This window comes from Anser anser, assembly GCF_964211835.1.
Source record: "Anser anser genome assembly, chromosome: 2".
NCBI classification, from domain to species: domain Eukaryota; kingdom Metazoa; phylum Chordata; class Aves; order Anseriformes; family Anatidae; genus Anser; species Anser anser.
Window position 1 is genome coordinate 96,863,039 of NC_139721.1, and position 15,558 is coordinate 96,878,596.

At 43.9% G+C, this 15,558-nt stretch overlaps 1 protein-coding gene across 3 annotated transcripts in view; it reads right to left on the reverse strand.

Moving 5' to 3' along the window:
- Positions 1–1,379: 1,379 nt before the first annotated feature.
- EEPD1 (endonuclease/exonuclease/phosphatase family domain containing 1) overlaps positions 1,380–15,558 on the reverse strand; it is a 108,442-nt gene continuing 94,263 nt past the window's right edge. For all 3 annotated transcript variants that reach the window (XM_083823551.1, XM_083823550.1, XM_083823549.1), the window contains 5 exons: positions 11,798–11,908; positions 8,607–8,741; positions 7,282–7,414; positions 2,104–2,298; positions 1,380–1,883 (listed from right to left, as the gene is read on the reverse strand). In XM_083823551.1, the coding sequence (XP_083679677.1) occupies positions 1,684–1,883; positions 2,104–2,298; positions 7,282–7,414; positions 8,607–8,741; positions 11,798–11,908 (774 nt within the window). In that variant the 3' untranslated portion in view covers positions 1,380–1,683. The remainder of the gene's footprint in view (positions 1,884–2,103; positions 2,299–7,281; positions 7,415–8,606; positions 8,742–11,797; positions 11,909–15,558) is intronic.

Here is a 15,558-nt window from a genome sequence, read left to right on the forward strand (position 1 = left end):
GCAGAGCAGAGTCGTACCTAGGCTATCCCACCCTGCTTCAGTTTCAGTTTTGCATATACAGTAAGAAACACCACCTGAAATATTCAACCACATGTGTTTGCATGTGAGTTGTTGCTACTTGAAATTAGACAGTCTTTCGGAAAGTTAAACTCACAAAGATGCTATGAGAATATTATATTTTTTTGCTGTAACACCCTCAGTTAGAACATCTCCTTGGTTTGGCATTGCTGTCAGGAGTATTTTTCGCTTTATAGCACAATAAGTCATGTCAGAGAGCTTTCCTTTTCACTCAGCATTACAATGTGCTGCGTGGTCAAATTGGACCCTGGAGCAGAACGTGCTGGGTTAGTGGGCAGCTCTGTGCCTTTCACATGCAATGTATTGCTTTTGTAGGTGCTGAATTGCTTTTTCCAGTCCTTATAAGTTTCCCCTCTAGGTCACTTTCTATTAATTGCTACTTCAGAAGTTTGTTGTACTTGGTAAATTCAATGCTCCTTCCCAGGCACTACTGTGGCAGCTTGTTGACCAAAGTCCTTCTCCCCACTCAGGACATGCACAGAAACAAGCCTCCATAGGAGAACCCCATGTTGGAAGCAGACATCATCCCTGCTCTGCATATGATGATCATATGCCATATTCAGACTCCTTGCAACAATGCCTGAAACAGGCTTATGAGCTCAGGAAAGGGATGCAGAACTGCCCATTCTTCCAGAAGCAGAAATTGAAAACAAGGCTCCATCCATGAAGAACTGACAGGCAGAGGTGGGTGCAGCACGCCTACCTCTTTGATCCTCCCTTCTTGCTCTAGAAGCTTGCTCCGATTGCCGTGCCAGTGGCCAGAGGACCAGGGCTGTTCCTGTGAGATCCCCAACAGGAAGCAAAGCAAAGGGCATTGCCTTGAGTGCCAACGGGTGGAGAAGTGAACCAGGTCCTACAAAGGGATGAGTCAGTGTTTTCCCAGCTCCTGAAAGCTAACACGCAGGAAAAAATATCACCGAATGCTGAACATCAAACTGAAAGCCAAAGCCGAGCTCTGTGAAGCCCTTCTAGGACAAAATGCACCCTGCCCAGAAGCAGGGAGAGGAAGGGAAGGATGAGAGGTGTCCACACCCGCAGTGGGCTGAGGAGGAATGGGGCTTCTCTGGGCAGGAGGGACTACTTAGGTCCTTTTGCTCACATAGGGACCTGGCCCCCTTCCCCTCCCTGTTTCAGCAATTTTTGCGAGTGCTGAGCTGCACTTAAGAATTGCCAAGAATTTAGCGTCTTTCTTTTTGTGGCCTCTGCTACTCCCCTCAATTTACAAGGAAGCAAAGAAAAGTAACCATCACACACACCATGGCAGCAAAGCCCTGCTTCACTGCATTTTAGCAAAGATTCCATACAGTATTAAAAGTACACTTTATTTTCTGTACAGTTCTCATCCAAATCTCCAGGCAATGTCCATTGTGTGCCCATAAAAAGTTACAGATAGCTCTATTGCCATGAGACAGTAACTGTCCCAAAAACTGTCCGTGAGGGACACAGAGTGACAGCCATCAGTCAAGTGCTGATGCTGCTTTCTGGATGTGGGGAGGATGGTGGGAAGGAGGGAGAGGGGAGGCAGTTCTGCTCTGCAGCTGAGTCTCAAGCAAACAGAGCTATGGACTGCTCCTCGGGGACCAGGATACACCCCCCCAGTTCATATCATCGTTCATGCTTAGTGTTCAAGTCGTTGCGCTCAAGGGTCACCCCATTTCCATTCCGTGTCACCTCCTTCCTGTTCCAGTCCTTTTCCATGTAAAATTCAGCTAACACGGGGCAGTGGTCCGAAGCCACCCCGCCCCAGGACCAGTTATCAGGGATCCATGGGTTTGTGAGACCTTCTCGCACAACAGCCCAGTGGCCTGCATGAAAAAGAATTGCAGAGAAAAAAGATTAATGTGGAAGGGATGTCGGGATTTAAACATTTCCACAAGCTTGCAAAAGAACTAGTCAGTATGCCCAATAATTGAAGGCAGCCTCACCAGTAGCCGTAGGAAGTCACTACACACCAAGTGATAGCCCTCACATTCAACACGCACCGCTGACCGCACACAGGTTATAACACCTAACCAGAAACTCTACCTGTGAAAACCTTTTTCAAGCTGCGGCTGATCCAGATGTTGTCCAGTGACTTGGATCCTTGAGGGTTCTTTGTGCTGATATTGGTGAAGGTACTTGAAGGGACCAAGTGATGGAACTTCTCTTTCCTCAGTATGTCGTGGTCACTGCTGTCGGGAGCCTGGTTAAAATCTCCCAGGATGATCACGTCTTTTTCTCCTGGAAAACAAGAAAAATGGAAAGAAAAAAATAAATGAATGGAAGTAATGGATATCCGCTCCTTAAATTCAAGAAGGGGAGATAACGGAAGGAGGAACTATACAAATACTTTGTAGCAAAGCTGACTTTACTCTGAACTACTGAAAGTAATGCTGTTTAAAGCCTTTTTCACTGGCTGTTTACTCATGGCCCTTCTGTTCAGGACAATAAAAACCATCCAGTATGTGTTTCTTGTTTGTTTCTAAATATTATCTTGATTATACTGGCATCCTTTGCCTGCTGCTCACAGACAATGACAAATTCAAAGACTAGCATTTCTGGTCTTAGAGGCTTTTATAAATCTGTGACTTTGTAAGCTTATTTTTTTCTTCTTCTGCAAGATATACATATTGGCTCCAACCTGCCCTGACATTTTCTTTTTATAGCTTTCCTGTAAGAGTCAAGGATATTTTTGTGATAATTCCTGGAAGACACAGTCTTTTGCTAGTATAATATCAGAGCCCCGAAAGTGCAGTGCTCCTTCTAAGCCTGTGCAATGAAGAAATGTCAAAGAAGAAGCCTGAGTAGCAGCCTGCAGTCCTGATAGCAGAAGATTAGTTCACAAACCACACAGACACTCACTGGCTATAGAAGCTTTCATTCTCCCAGATGGCTGAAGAGATACTATTTAACTTCTGATGTCTTCAAATTTGGCTAGGGCTGAATTTCCAAAAAAAAACATGGAAATGACTTGAAATGCTCATCCAAAAATCCTATCTTTCTGTGGAAATATGATTACCTCACTTATATTTTATTTCCAATCCTAATTGAATGAGAAAGGAAACACTGGACCTTAATTTTATATCCATAGCATGTGCTCTTCAGAGCTCCACAACTGTAGACAGAGATATCCCAGCTGTGCACCAGGTAAGAGGAGAATGAACATGCCCCAGTGCTCGTCTCAAACCCCTGCCAGAAAGGTGCGATGAACTCCAGGACTGTGCTAGCTGAGAGAAGACACTGCTGCAATGCTGAGCTTGGTACTGGGGAAGGAGAAAGCTGCAACAAGGATGCACAAATGCACCAAAAATTATAACAGAGCTGACTTCAGAGAAGAAAACTATAATTCTCTGTAAGCCCCTTTGCTTCTTTGCTTTCTGGGGTTGAAGTGTGGAGGGAGAGGGGTGGACCAAGTGATTGCTCTACCATATGCATCTCTCATGGATAAAGCTATTTGTTGTCTGCTGTTGCTGTAGAAGTAGCTAGCCAGGAGAGGGAGCACAAGTTAAACAACAAAATCTATTGCACTCTGCTTCCAGTGCTTCAAGCAGGGATTGGGAGAGGGCAGGAGTGCAGAGAGATTGATGGCTTATGACTTACAAACAAACAAACAAACAAAAAAAACTTTAAAACATGATGCTTGCTAGGATGCAGAGGGGTGATGAAAAAATAATGAAACTACTTGTGGTTTTTCTGCCCTTTGCAAGCCACAAATCATACTGAACATGACATGATATTTAAATATTATTCTACAAAGTGTTGGTGGCAGTGACTTACCCACCTCTAGAAGAAATAAAAAACAAACCTAAACCCAAGTTATTTTAAGCTCCATCAAAACCCAAATGAAAATCGGTGCTTGTCTAATGGGGAAGGACCAAATCCCCTGGAGGGAATTGGTTTCCTCTCATGACCTGAATAAAGTGCTTGAATGGTGCCTCCAAAATGTCACCCTACACCTTTACAGCTCACATCTTGGCCAGATGGGCTTCCCTTCCTGCATGATGCTGAGCAGTATGCTTGCTGGGAGCTGGCAGTTTTGCATGCATCTCACTGCAAAAAACCCAAGATCTCTCACTTGCCAGGCCCAGGATGATGAACCTGATGACATTACGCCCGGGTGCCACGAGGCTGCAAGGAAATTGCATCACAGGGCAACCGTAACTGGCTGCTCAGATGTGACCATGCCGCTGCAGTCCTTCCGGACTAATGCTTGCTTAATGGCCAAGGCAGCAGTTGGCTTCTGCCATGTTCTCAGCGTGGCGATATAAAGCAGTAAGGCCACTCTAGAAAGCTCCAGAGCATATCCTTAATGCAGATTACAAATGGCAGGCAGCCAGGAATCCTAGCAACAACACCTCGATCCTGCACGAAATACATTTCCTTTAGCAAATCCTCCAGCCTTACGTGAAAAATATATTAAAAAATCATAATCACAAGTGGAAATTTTAACTGACTGCTCAGTTCTGAACAATTTAAAAATAGCAGAGGATAAAACAACCAACACCTAGACATGTCTGTGGAAGCAGGTACAAAGTCAGTCTGGAGTATGCACAGGAAATGAATCACTGTATTCTTCACTGTTTTAAATTTTCTCATGCAGAACAGCTAAGCATAAAATCCTAATGCAACATAAAGTGGACAGAGATGGAATAGATGGGGTGCAGCAACCATTAGAAGCTGAAACCCAGTTTGCCAGCACATCACCGAGGGAAAGGGTCACTTCTGGTCCCCTCTGCCAGAAGCTTCTGGGGTTCCACATCGCTGCAAATCCCTGGAAGAAAGGCTGTGCAGCCCGCCTGCGCTGGGCAGAAAAAGCAGATGACACCAGTGATTGTCTAGATAACCGCCAGCTGCATTTCCCCTCATCCTGACTCGCTACTTCTGCCAGTTCCTATGACAGCAATACCGCGAGCAGCAGCCCTGCAGTTTCAGTCTGATCTGCCTCCCGTTGCCCCTGACGGACACCAAGCAGCCAGAGCAAAGGAAACAAACCTGTCCGGGTCCTTCTGGGTGTGCCCCAGAAAAGAAAAGCCCTGCCTTAACTCTGGTCCCCTTTGTGGCAGTGGCTGAGCACTGCTGCAGGGGCACCAGCCCGCACATCTGATCAGCTGCGTGCCGCTGCAAGCAGCTGAGGGACTTCCAGTCCACAGAGACAAAGGCAACCACCTGCAGAAAGTCTGCGGTGTTGAATTCTGCTGTTCTGCAGGAACTGTGAAACCCTCCTTTGTTTCACAGCAGTCCAAAGAGACCCCTGTAGGACACTTTCCCCAGACTTCCCCATGTCCTTAATCAGTCCCCTAATGAACCAAACAGCACACCCTTAAACACCCAAATCCTTCCTGAAGAGAGTGAAAACCAGATCATGAGAAGGATGTGACAGCACGTCAGCTGGTAAGATTCCACCTCTCAAAGGTCTTCTAAGCCTAGTCCCTGATGCATGGGTAATCTATGCAATATGGACAAGCCAGATGGGAGAAAATAACTAAGCCAACACCCTGATCCCTGGGTCCAGCACATCCAGGATGGCGTCTTTGTGGCCATGGTCATCACAGTGAAGACAGGTGGAATGCTTGAGAGAAGGCAGAAGGGTTGCTGCTGAGTTAGCTACTAGCAGCAAACAGACACTGAGTCCCTCTGGTGCTGCTGAAGGGAAAGAAGAAGGGAAAAGAGATGCCAGGATCCGCTTGTCTGATGGGAGAAATATGAGGACACCACTGCTCTGGGGAATGGAGACATTACACGAAACTGTGCATGATAACTACATTTCCTTGGATGCTCACGTGCCCCTTTCTAAGAATGAAAGACAGCAAATAAGGTGCCTGTTAGCAAAATGGGATCAGAAACTCACACTTACTGGAGTAGTCACAGGAAAATCAGTCTTAACCATATTTTATGGATTGATTTGGGAAAAAAAATGAAGGATGGCAGTAATTTTAAGCATGACATTGATTTTGGCAGGGTAATTCAATACTGAAAATAACGTGAAAAACCATTTGTTTATGAAACAAGACCTGCACACCACAAGTTTGGAAGAATTTGAAGCTCTTCTTCTGTGACAGATTAAGTCAAGAACAAATACATTCCGGTAACATGCCCACCATATGAAAATAAAAACACAAACTAAAAAGAAACCCTAATGTCAACAGTCTAAATTTAGATGCAGCGGAAATGCAACTCTGTTGACTTTGGAAGTGCTACACATTTATCCGTGTCCTGATTCAGCCTTCTGGGATTAAACAAATGATCCTTTTGTTTGCCTTCATCCTTTTCATTTTCAAGGTATGTGGATAAATACTTAAATTCATAACACTTAAAAATAGCTCTGACAGGACTCTTGCAGCTTAAAAGGAAAAACAATAGAACATGTATAAAAACTGCAAATACTTCTTGCATTAGGATTTTAATGCTTCCAAGTGACCAACCTTGCCAAACTGTGCAAAGTGGAAAACATGAGTATAACCTTGTAACCCTTTTGTGTCTTTGTTAAGCAGTAAGCAAAGGGCTAGATTTTTCTATTCCTATGAAAAGATCACCAATATAAACACCACTTTGTATCTGAAACCTGCTGTTCTGCTCCACAGGAAACAGTTTAATCTGCAAGCCTCAGAATAAGAAGCAATTCTTAGAAATGAAGCAAAGAATTTCAGCTGTCTATTAAATTGCTCAAGTTGAGATCTAAATTCTGGTGTCCCTCATCTTGGTGTAAAACCAGAGCAACTTACCTGAAAACAACAGGATTATTCTGCATATTACACCCATGTACGAAAGCTAGTTTCTGGTCTCTTTTCTCATTAGCAGGCACCTTCTGACTTGCACTGAGTTTTCCAAAATACATCCAAATATCCAACAATAAACATAGAACCAAATTCTTTTGGAAAAAAAAAAAAGGCAGATGTCTTTTTCTTTTTTTTTTTTTTTTTTTTGGCTGAACTTCCTCTAACACTACCATAAAATCACAAGGAGTTTCACTTGAAAAGTGGAGTCAAAGCCAGTAGGAAACCCTTTTCTATTTGCATTAATTATAATAGATTAAAAGGTAATCAACAGAGAAAAAACACATTTGCCACACTGTGAAGCATTCAAATAAAGGTAAAGACAATCTAAAGTTGATGAGGATATTTTTGAAACCTGCACTAAGACAGTTATATATATATTTTAAATTCTTCTTGATTAGGCAAGATGACCAGTGTGCGTGTGCTAACTGGAAGGAAGACAACATCGTACCTTTCAGAGTCTCCTGCAAAGTCTGTGCAAAGGTTGCTAGTTTGTGGCTGTCGTGGTTCTTCCCTGTATTCTCCCCTGCTGCAGATGCCAAGGCCAGGTGAAGGTTAACCAGTGTCAGATCATTCTTCCCAAACTGGGGGAGCAAGGAGCGAAATCAATAAAGGGCAAGGAAGGTCACAAAGCAAAGCCATACACCTATTCCACATACTTTCAGTACTAAATCCTGGTGACTAGGACCCACTTTGCTCTGCACACAGTGTATTTTGTTTTGTCTTGGTGTTTTGGGAAGACAGGGAACACATTTTGCACCTCTTCTTGCAACAGCCTAATATCCTTACAGTTCTGGGGAAACTGATTTTTGTAAGCATGCAGCTTCTTTCCACAGCAGTTGCAGTGAGAAGCTGACTGCAAAACCAGTTGTTAATACGCTATGAATAATGTCGTCATCATTACATGGACTAATTACTACTCTCCTATGATTGGCCTTGGCCTGTCACAGAGATTAGCCATGAAAAATAATGCATCTTGAATTGGGCAGTTGGCTTCCTGCAATCTTCTTGTCACCTTCTGGGACTCACTTTATTGTGTGGCACAAATAATACTTACTCCTAATTTAACTTGTCTATATTTATTAGAAACTTCTCTCAAAGCATTACCAGAGATGTCAAATTCCCCAAACCAGAACTCTCCATCACAGCCTGTGTGGAGAAGGAGGCTGTATGTTCACTCAAGCATATGCAGAACAGCTTGGAAAGAGTCAGTTTCCAAAATGCATGGGTTTCTTGTACACAGGTACAGCCTAGTGAAAAAGCTTTAAAATGGAAACTCTACACTATGCCAGTGATGTAAGAGATCAGCCCGAGCCTCTCAGGAGCACAAAACCTTCTGTAAACATCCATTCTGCCTACACTCACCCCATCTCCACCCCTGATGTATGGCACTGACCAGAACCACAGAGCTGTGGTTGCACGCTGCTGGATACTCACCTCTTGAAAAGCCAGAGCAAGTGACTGGTGACTTCTGTCACTCTATCAGACTGCAGACACTACCAAAGATCCCCCCAACATACCCAAATGCTCCCTTGCAGCATGGCTCCCTCCCACAGGAGCAGGGGGAAGGAATGATCCTGGTGATCCACCCTACCTATCAAGGCCCACTAAGCACCTGATTTTAATCAAGCCATGAAAAACTGTTGATTTGATGAAATGGATTAGTCTCATGCAAGTTTTTATCTGTTAGTAGACTGTGCCTCTTTCCAGCTTCTTGTCCAAAATTTTTAAATAAAAGCTCATCTCTGCAAGGGTCCATCAGCACAAATAAGTTACCTTGAAACGTGCAAGATATGGGTGAGGATACGAGTGCTTCCCATTGCCATTAGTCTGTACATTCTCCTGAGAAGAGGCATCTTTCAGCTCAATGCCAGCTGTTGTATCCCAGAGGAACCCAGAGTATTCAACTCTCTGCAATTAAAGCAAGAGAAGAGGAAAAAAAAAAAAAAGATGGTAAAAACAAAATGTTCTGCCCAAATGCAGTCTCCTAGATGAAACTTTCACCCAAATGCCTCAGTCTCAGTCTCACTGCTGGTATTGGAGTGGCGTACATCACTCCCAAAATATGCAGAGGTGGGGAAAAGTTTCTACCCAGGCCTGGCACCTGCTGAGGGTAGGAAGTCTACCTTGCTGTGCACAGGTGTAAGGGAGAAACAGCACCCTAGATTATCCGTAGGAGATAACAAGAACAGGAGGAAAAGCTCCTTTATTTTGCCCTGGCCAAAACCCCCACAAGATGTGGGAGGGACAGGCAGTCCCAATGGCTTCACTGAAAGCCGAGCACACCGAGTTGAAATGCACATTGCTTGGCTACTCACAGCCACTCGCACTTGCGCGTTGGCTATCAGACAACCAGGTAACCTGAGCACTGCGTGCTCCAGCCAACAATTTAATAAGCTGTTTTATCTTACACAGGTAGAGCGCATTCAGGACTGCTGCAGCAGTGAGAGCTAAAGCTGCAGCCTCCTGTGTGCATGTGTGGACTGATACACGTCCCTCATTTCCTGCTGTTCCAGGCAAGGAATCCAATTCTTCTCGGTGTGGTCAATAATAAGGTAGCTTGTTGCCCATAAGAAAATAAGGATTTTTTTTTTTGTCTTACCCTGAGCAGGAGCCTATGTCCCCAGCATCGTATCTCTGCTAGTGGCAGACATTTACAGGAAGAGCATAAGGGAAGCTGGGGGGTGTAGAGGCTGATGTTTGCCCTGACAGGCTCTTCCCAGCACCAGCACACTGCTGCAAGCCATCTTTTCCCGTTCCTTCTCTCCACACCATACACGATTTTACAGACTTCTGTCGTCACCAGCTAAAAATATCCAGGCTCGTTCAGCCTCTTGGCACAACATCTGGTCTAGACCTCTCAGCCCTGTCAATCTTCTCTCTCTCTTTTGCAGCTCAAGTGCTTCATGTTCAGTTCTCTGCTCCTTTCATCCCAGTGTCTATCATCCTTCATGCTTTTTTGGACTACTTGGGACCATGGCATTCCCAGAAAGCTGTCCGCCCTCATTACACCAGCAGCAGTATCTAATTCAAAGCCTGTCAAGCCTCTCCTCTCATCACACAGACAGGATTTGCCTTGGTATCATTCAAACCTGTTTCTCTTAGTGAATCATAGTTAAATCCATCTCAAGGAAAAGTTTTCCATTTCAGCTGCAAAAAAACAAGTATTATATGCTCTGCTGTCTTCCACTGAGCCTTGAAAGAAAGTATTAAGGTTGGCTAAAATCTTTTGGTAGCCCATTTAGCGAGTTTTAGACTTGAAACTGGTGGAATAATTTTGTCAGTATTTTAATGTCTGAAAACTGAGTAGGCTACAAGAAAAGATGTAGAAGAATAAAACAGATGTCAGCAGCCCCCCTCTATTCCCTAGCTCCAGATTTTCCATCAACCCAGTGGCCATTATCAGTGTTTGGTAGAAGGCCAAATGACTGGGATGAGTGGGAGCACAAACCTATGCACCAACCACTATTTTGCCTTATTTAGCCCTGCAGAGAGTCTCGAGATCACTTTGTGCCAAAGATGTGATATATTCAGAGTACCACTGCATTATTTCATTGCATTGTGTTTGTGTACACAACGTTCAAACCTAATGAACCCATCAACTAACCTACGGGGTAGAAAAGGCTTTTTGGCTTAGTGTAGGGTGCTGTAGCATAGCCAGATTTCCCTTCTGTAAAAGCACCTAAAAGGAAGAGTCAGTAAATAACATTTCTATTCTTAGTTTGGCCACAGATTTCTCCCATAATCTGGGGAATCCTTCATCCTTACATCCCTACCAGTAAAGCAAAGTACATGATGATTTTTAGTTACTCAGTCCACAGTCAAAACTTTCATTGCTATCTCTGGAAACACAAGATTCAAGAATGAATCGACTAAGGACTCCGGATTCAACACAGAAACTCTGAGACAATTACTAATCATTGTTGGAAAAAAAGACAAAGCAAAGGGAACAACTTTGCACAATTTCACATATCGGTTTAAATTCCGTGCTCTAATGATCTGGTGTAAGAAGAGGTTCCAAAGTAAAGCTTCCAGCCAGGAACAAAATGCTCTGAAGGGGATTTGCTGTCTGCATTGGAAGTAGAAGTGTTGTTCTGAATTGTGTAAAGCTTTGGACCCATTCAGACCCTTAGTCTTTCTATTGGTAGGTACAGGACAATTCTTGTGGTGCTCAGGTGTTTTCTGTTGTTGTTGTTGTTCATGTTTTATATCCTTAGCACCCCTGAAGGGAAAGCGAGAGATCTCCCTTGGGAGAGACCACCTTTGGGTACCATTAGTAGAATTCAGCCCCATATAGCTATACCTTGAATATTGTCAAGGGTAGAAGGCACAACCCTCACCACCTTGTAAATTAGTACCTTGTTGCAGTACGTATATATATTCCCATGACAGACGATGCTGCAGGGAAAAGCCTAGTGCAGCAAGTTGCTGATTTTCAATAGAGTCCAAGGCATATTTCAAAGATACTTGTATGGCACTTTAGGGAATGTGCAAGATAAGCTCCTCTGCCAGAGGAGGAGAACATGCTGAGCAGCTCCTCTGTAGGCTCTTCATTTGTAAATTAGAAAAACTGGAAGCTCTTCCAAATTCCAGCCAGTGCTGTATAACAGAGCAAGCTCAGCTGACCAGCAGAAAAAAATCAGAAGTACTGCAGCATGTCAGGGGCAAAACAATGGGCTCTTTCCTTGTCCTAAAGTGTAGCCTTTTTTCTGTATTTCTGTACTGTTTTTACCTGTTATACTTCCCCCAAACACATGGACACCTTCCTCCTTAAAAGTATCCCATGGACAGGGGAAAACAACTCTTCCAAATAATCAATAGCACAGTCAAACTGAATGCCATATGAAGAATCAGCTTTAAAAAAAAAAAAAAAAAAAGTTGCAAACCTTGCCAAAAAGATTAAGAATATGTCCTTGGTTAAAGGGAAAAAAATTGAAGCAAAAGTTCAAACGTAGGGATTAATGTACCTTATGTAGCTGGCCCGAGGGCTTTTCGGAAACAACACCCTTCCAACATCCTCTAGGGCCCTTCCACTTGCGGATGTTTGGCAGCGTCGGCTGGTTCAGCTCCATACAAAACTAGAGAGAGAGACAGAAAAAAAAAAAAAAAAAGATAAGCTTCCTAGGGCTTTAAAAAACCCTGCAAAAAAGCACGCAAAGAGGCATTGATAAGATACGCTGTGGAATACAGGCTATAGTCTCTATTGAAATGTTAAATGAAAGCCCAGCTACAAATCTGAGGTCAAGGAAGCTGCACCAGTGTATGCTAGCTACAAAACTTAAGCTCTAATTTTTCAGCAGCACAATAGCCTAGGCCAGCCCTGGAAGGGGAAGCTGGCTAACCCAGAAAGAACAAAAGCACACTGAGCAGACATGAGGAACGCAAAACTTATGCCCCCCAAGGTTTGCGCCGGAGGTGGTCTGGGACCCATCCCAGGGACTCATCATTATTTGGAGACTGGGTTAAAACGGCGCAAACATGGCAAGCAGAACATATTCTAAAAGTGCCTATGTTTCTTCCTTGGGCTCTTTCCCCCCCGAAGTGCTGTTGGGAGAGCAGCAGGGGGGCTGCCGGGGGCAGGAAGCCCCCATGTAGCAGGGCTGGCTGCTCTCCAGTGCCCACATCACCCTCAGCCACGGGGATGAAGCCAAAGGAAGGGCGGAGGACAGACCCGACAGCCAGCACTCGGCTGACAAAATGATTTTGGGGTGTCACGGCAAACGCTTCAATGGCTCAAAAGCCGTTTGTAAAAAAGCAATGAGTCAGTGTGGTGAAGGCAAGGAAGCTGAGAGCTCAGGCTAAGAAACCTCAAACAAGCTAATGTGTTCGAGGGCACACTGCGGGTACTTCAAGGGATGATAAAGGAAGGAGAACCTCAGTGCTACAGGGCACATTTCAACATCTGCATTTCAATGAGCAAGTAATAAACTACTGGCATAAAACACATACCAGACACAAACCCTGTAAACTGCTGCAGGAGCTCTGTGCAACATTTCCAGCCTTTCTGGAGATGCTGGCAATAGAAATGCTGCCGCTTCACATGGCATTTTGCAGCTGTGCATGTACAACATACATGCTGTAATACCACCATATGCACCATACGCTGCTGTATTGTGGTATGACAGATGCTTTATGGATGCTTGAGACTCCCTGTGCAGAAAGGGATCGGCTGCACATTTTCACACATAGCAGATCTTTCTGGTGCTCCCCAGAGATGTTGGTCGTCCTGGACATTGCTGTACAGCCACAGAACTTGGACACATTTACATTGCCAAGCATATGGTCAGAGCTATAAAGACTGTGCAATAACACCCAACAGATCAAGGGTACTGGGACTGTGGACACCATGGAAAAGACCCCACATCCACTTGGCTAAAGTCTTGCCAATGAAATTAAATGAATTAAAAAAAAAAAAAAAGACTATGCCTTGGAAAACCTGGAGCCCCTTTATACAGATGCTATGAAATACTTTTTGCCAGAGGGTTCAGAATAAAGCTTAATAGGAGGAGCTAGAGCCCTCTGCAAAGCTACTGTCAGGTCAAGACAAACCCCAGCTGGATGCTGGCAGGGATACCAGGCATCAGCACACCCTGGCTGGGCAGAAGTGCGTGCACACAGCAGCTGTGGCTTCAGGGAAAGAAGCTATTAAAAAGTAATCACTGTGAAACAGTAAGAGACTTTCGATGTGCATTTTCTTTTTTTTTTTTTTTAATTTATCTGACACTGGAAGAGCTGCACTGAAACAGAGGTTTTCACAGTGAAAGAACATCTTCAGACAAGAGCTTGTAACCAAAATGTCAGCCCAACAGAAGCAGCGATTTAACAAAGAAGGATTTCAAGGCAAACGATAACCTCCTGTACACAGTGATGGTTCTCTGTGGTGGGTCATGCTTCTGGCCAAACACAGTTTGAAGAACTGTAGTGCTAATCTGCATGGATATAAACGTTTCTGATGTGGGTATCAGCAAAGGATGGGACAGCTGTTCTCCATACTGGAACAGGGAATGGCTACCCCCTTTCCAACTTACCAATTGTTCTTATTCACATGTCTATTTCACCTTTTGTTTCAAAAAGAAAAATCAAACCCTGCTCTTTTACTAACTGCCTTGTCTGTAAATTCAGTATCCTGGATGCTGAAGCTGTAAGCATTTACCTCTAAAACACATACAACCCAAAAAGAAATCTTTCTTGTCTTGAAAAGCCAAGAGGCATTTCACACTCAAAAGAGAAAATGTCTGGCACATCCTGTAAGAAACTTTTCTGAAAAGTAGAGATTTGTTGGAGCTTCTTATTCAAGATGCTGCGTACTGCATCACTGCTTGTTATATAGCTTCAAGCAGTGCTAAGGCTGTGCTGGTTTATTAAACAACGAGGCACACAGGGCACTTGCACAGCCTGAGAACCGAGCTCTGCTCTGGACTGAAGGCTAGGTGAAATCATTAACACACACACAGTAAGTCATGGCAGTAATAATTATCATTCCTGATATTGTTCTGCTGACTTTAAACTGCACACATTTGCTGAATGAGTTTTCTAACATTTAAATAACTTAAATCAGCAACCATGAGGAAAAAATGAAGTTAGGAGTTCTACTGTAAACCAACAAAAGAGTTAACTTATCACTGGGTTGCAGCTGCCTAGTGGACAGCACAAAGGATATAGCAGGGCTGAATAAATACTACAGAAACCATCGCTTTATTAAAAAGAACATCTGCAATCAACTAGTTTGAATATTTTCTTTCCTCCAAATTGATTTCCTTAAGGCCCTGACTTAACTTTGCTCAAAGAAAAAGATGACAAATAAGATTATATGGTTTGTTCAGAAAAAGGCATCAGCCTGCTCTGGGTGTTTGGTCTGGTGCTCTGCTCTGGTTGTTTTAGCAATTGAGAGCATCCCCTACAGCAGCTGACTTTAATTTGTGCCCATTTTTCAGGGCTTACAGGCACACAGATTTTGAAGCTCTTGTGGAGTACTTGCTTAGGTCACATGCTCTGATGAAGTGAGAAGGGCATTTCTTATATCACATTGTTCTGCCCACAAAGCCCAAGAGCAAACACGATTACAGTTTCCCTTGTACAGTAAAAATCTACAGACAAGCTCATGGCCTACATTGGGCATGAAAAAACATCCTTTCTTCTTTTGCAAAGTTAGATCTGTATCAATCCTTTTGGGGAGCTTTTTCTCATGTGGTATAGAAAAATCAAAATGAAAATTTAAATCAGAACATTTTCCCCAAAAATCCTCATAAGGAATAAAGGTCTAGCTTTTTTTTTTTTTTTCCTCAAGAGCCTTTCAGATTGCAAGTTTCCTGAAATGAAATCAGCTTTCTTTATTAAATCCTGTACATAACCGAGTCAAAACTCAAACAGATACTGCAATATCAACAACACAAGGGCCCTTTTACAGACTCCCCCTGTATCATACCTATGCCTTTGTGGTCTCTCTTGCAGCTCAGTGCTAAGTGTTTTTGGATAAGCAGTGCCTCCAGGGTGTGGGAATGCGGCAGCACGCAGGCTCCAGTCACACTCTAGGTAAAAAGCTGTCTGCCCCTGAAAGGTGACCCCCCTGCAACAGCCACCTGCCTGCTGCCAGCATGTGAAGTGCAAGGAGTTAATGAGAGCCACCACTCCCAGAACTGGGGCAAGCCCCATGGCCTTTGCTCGTCTTCAACCCATCATTTACCCAAGAAGGGAGGATTCAAAGACGTAACTGCTCTCCGTTTCCCCT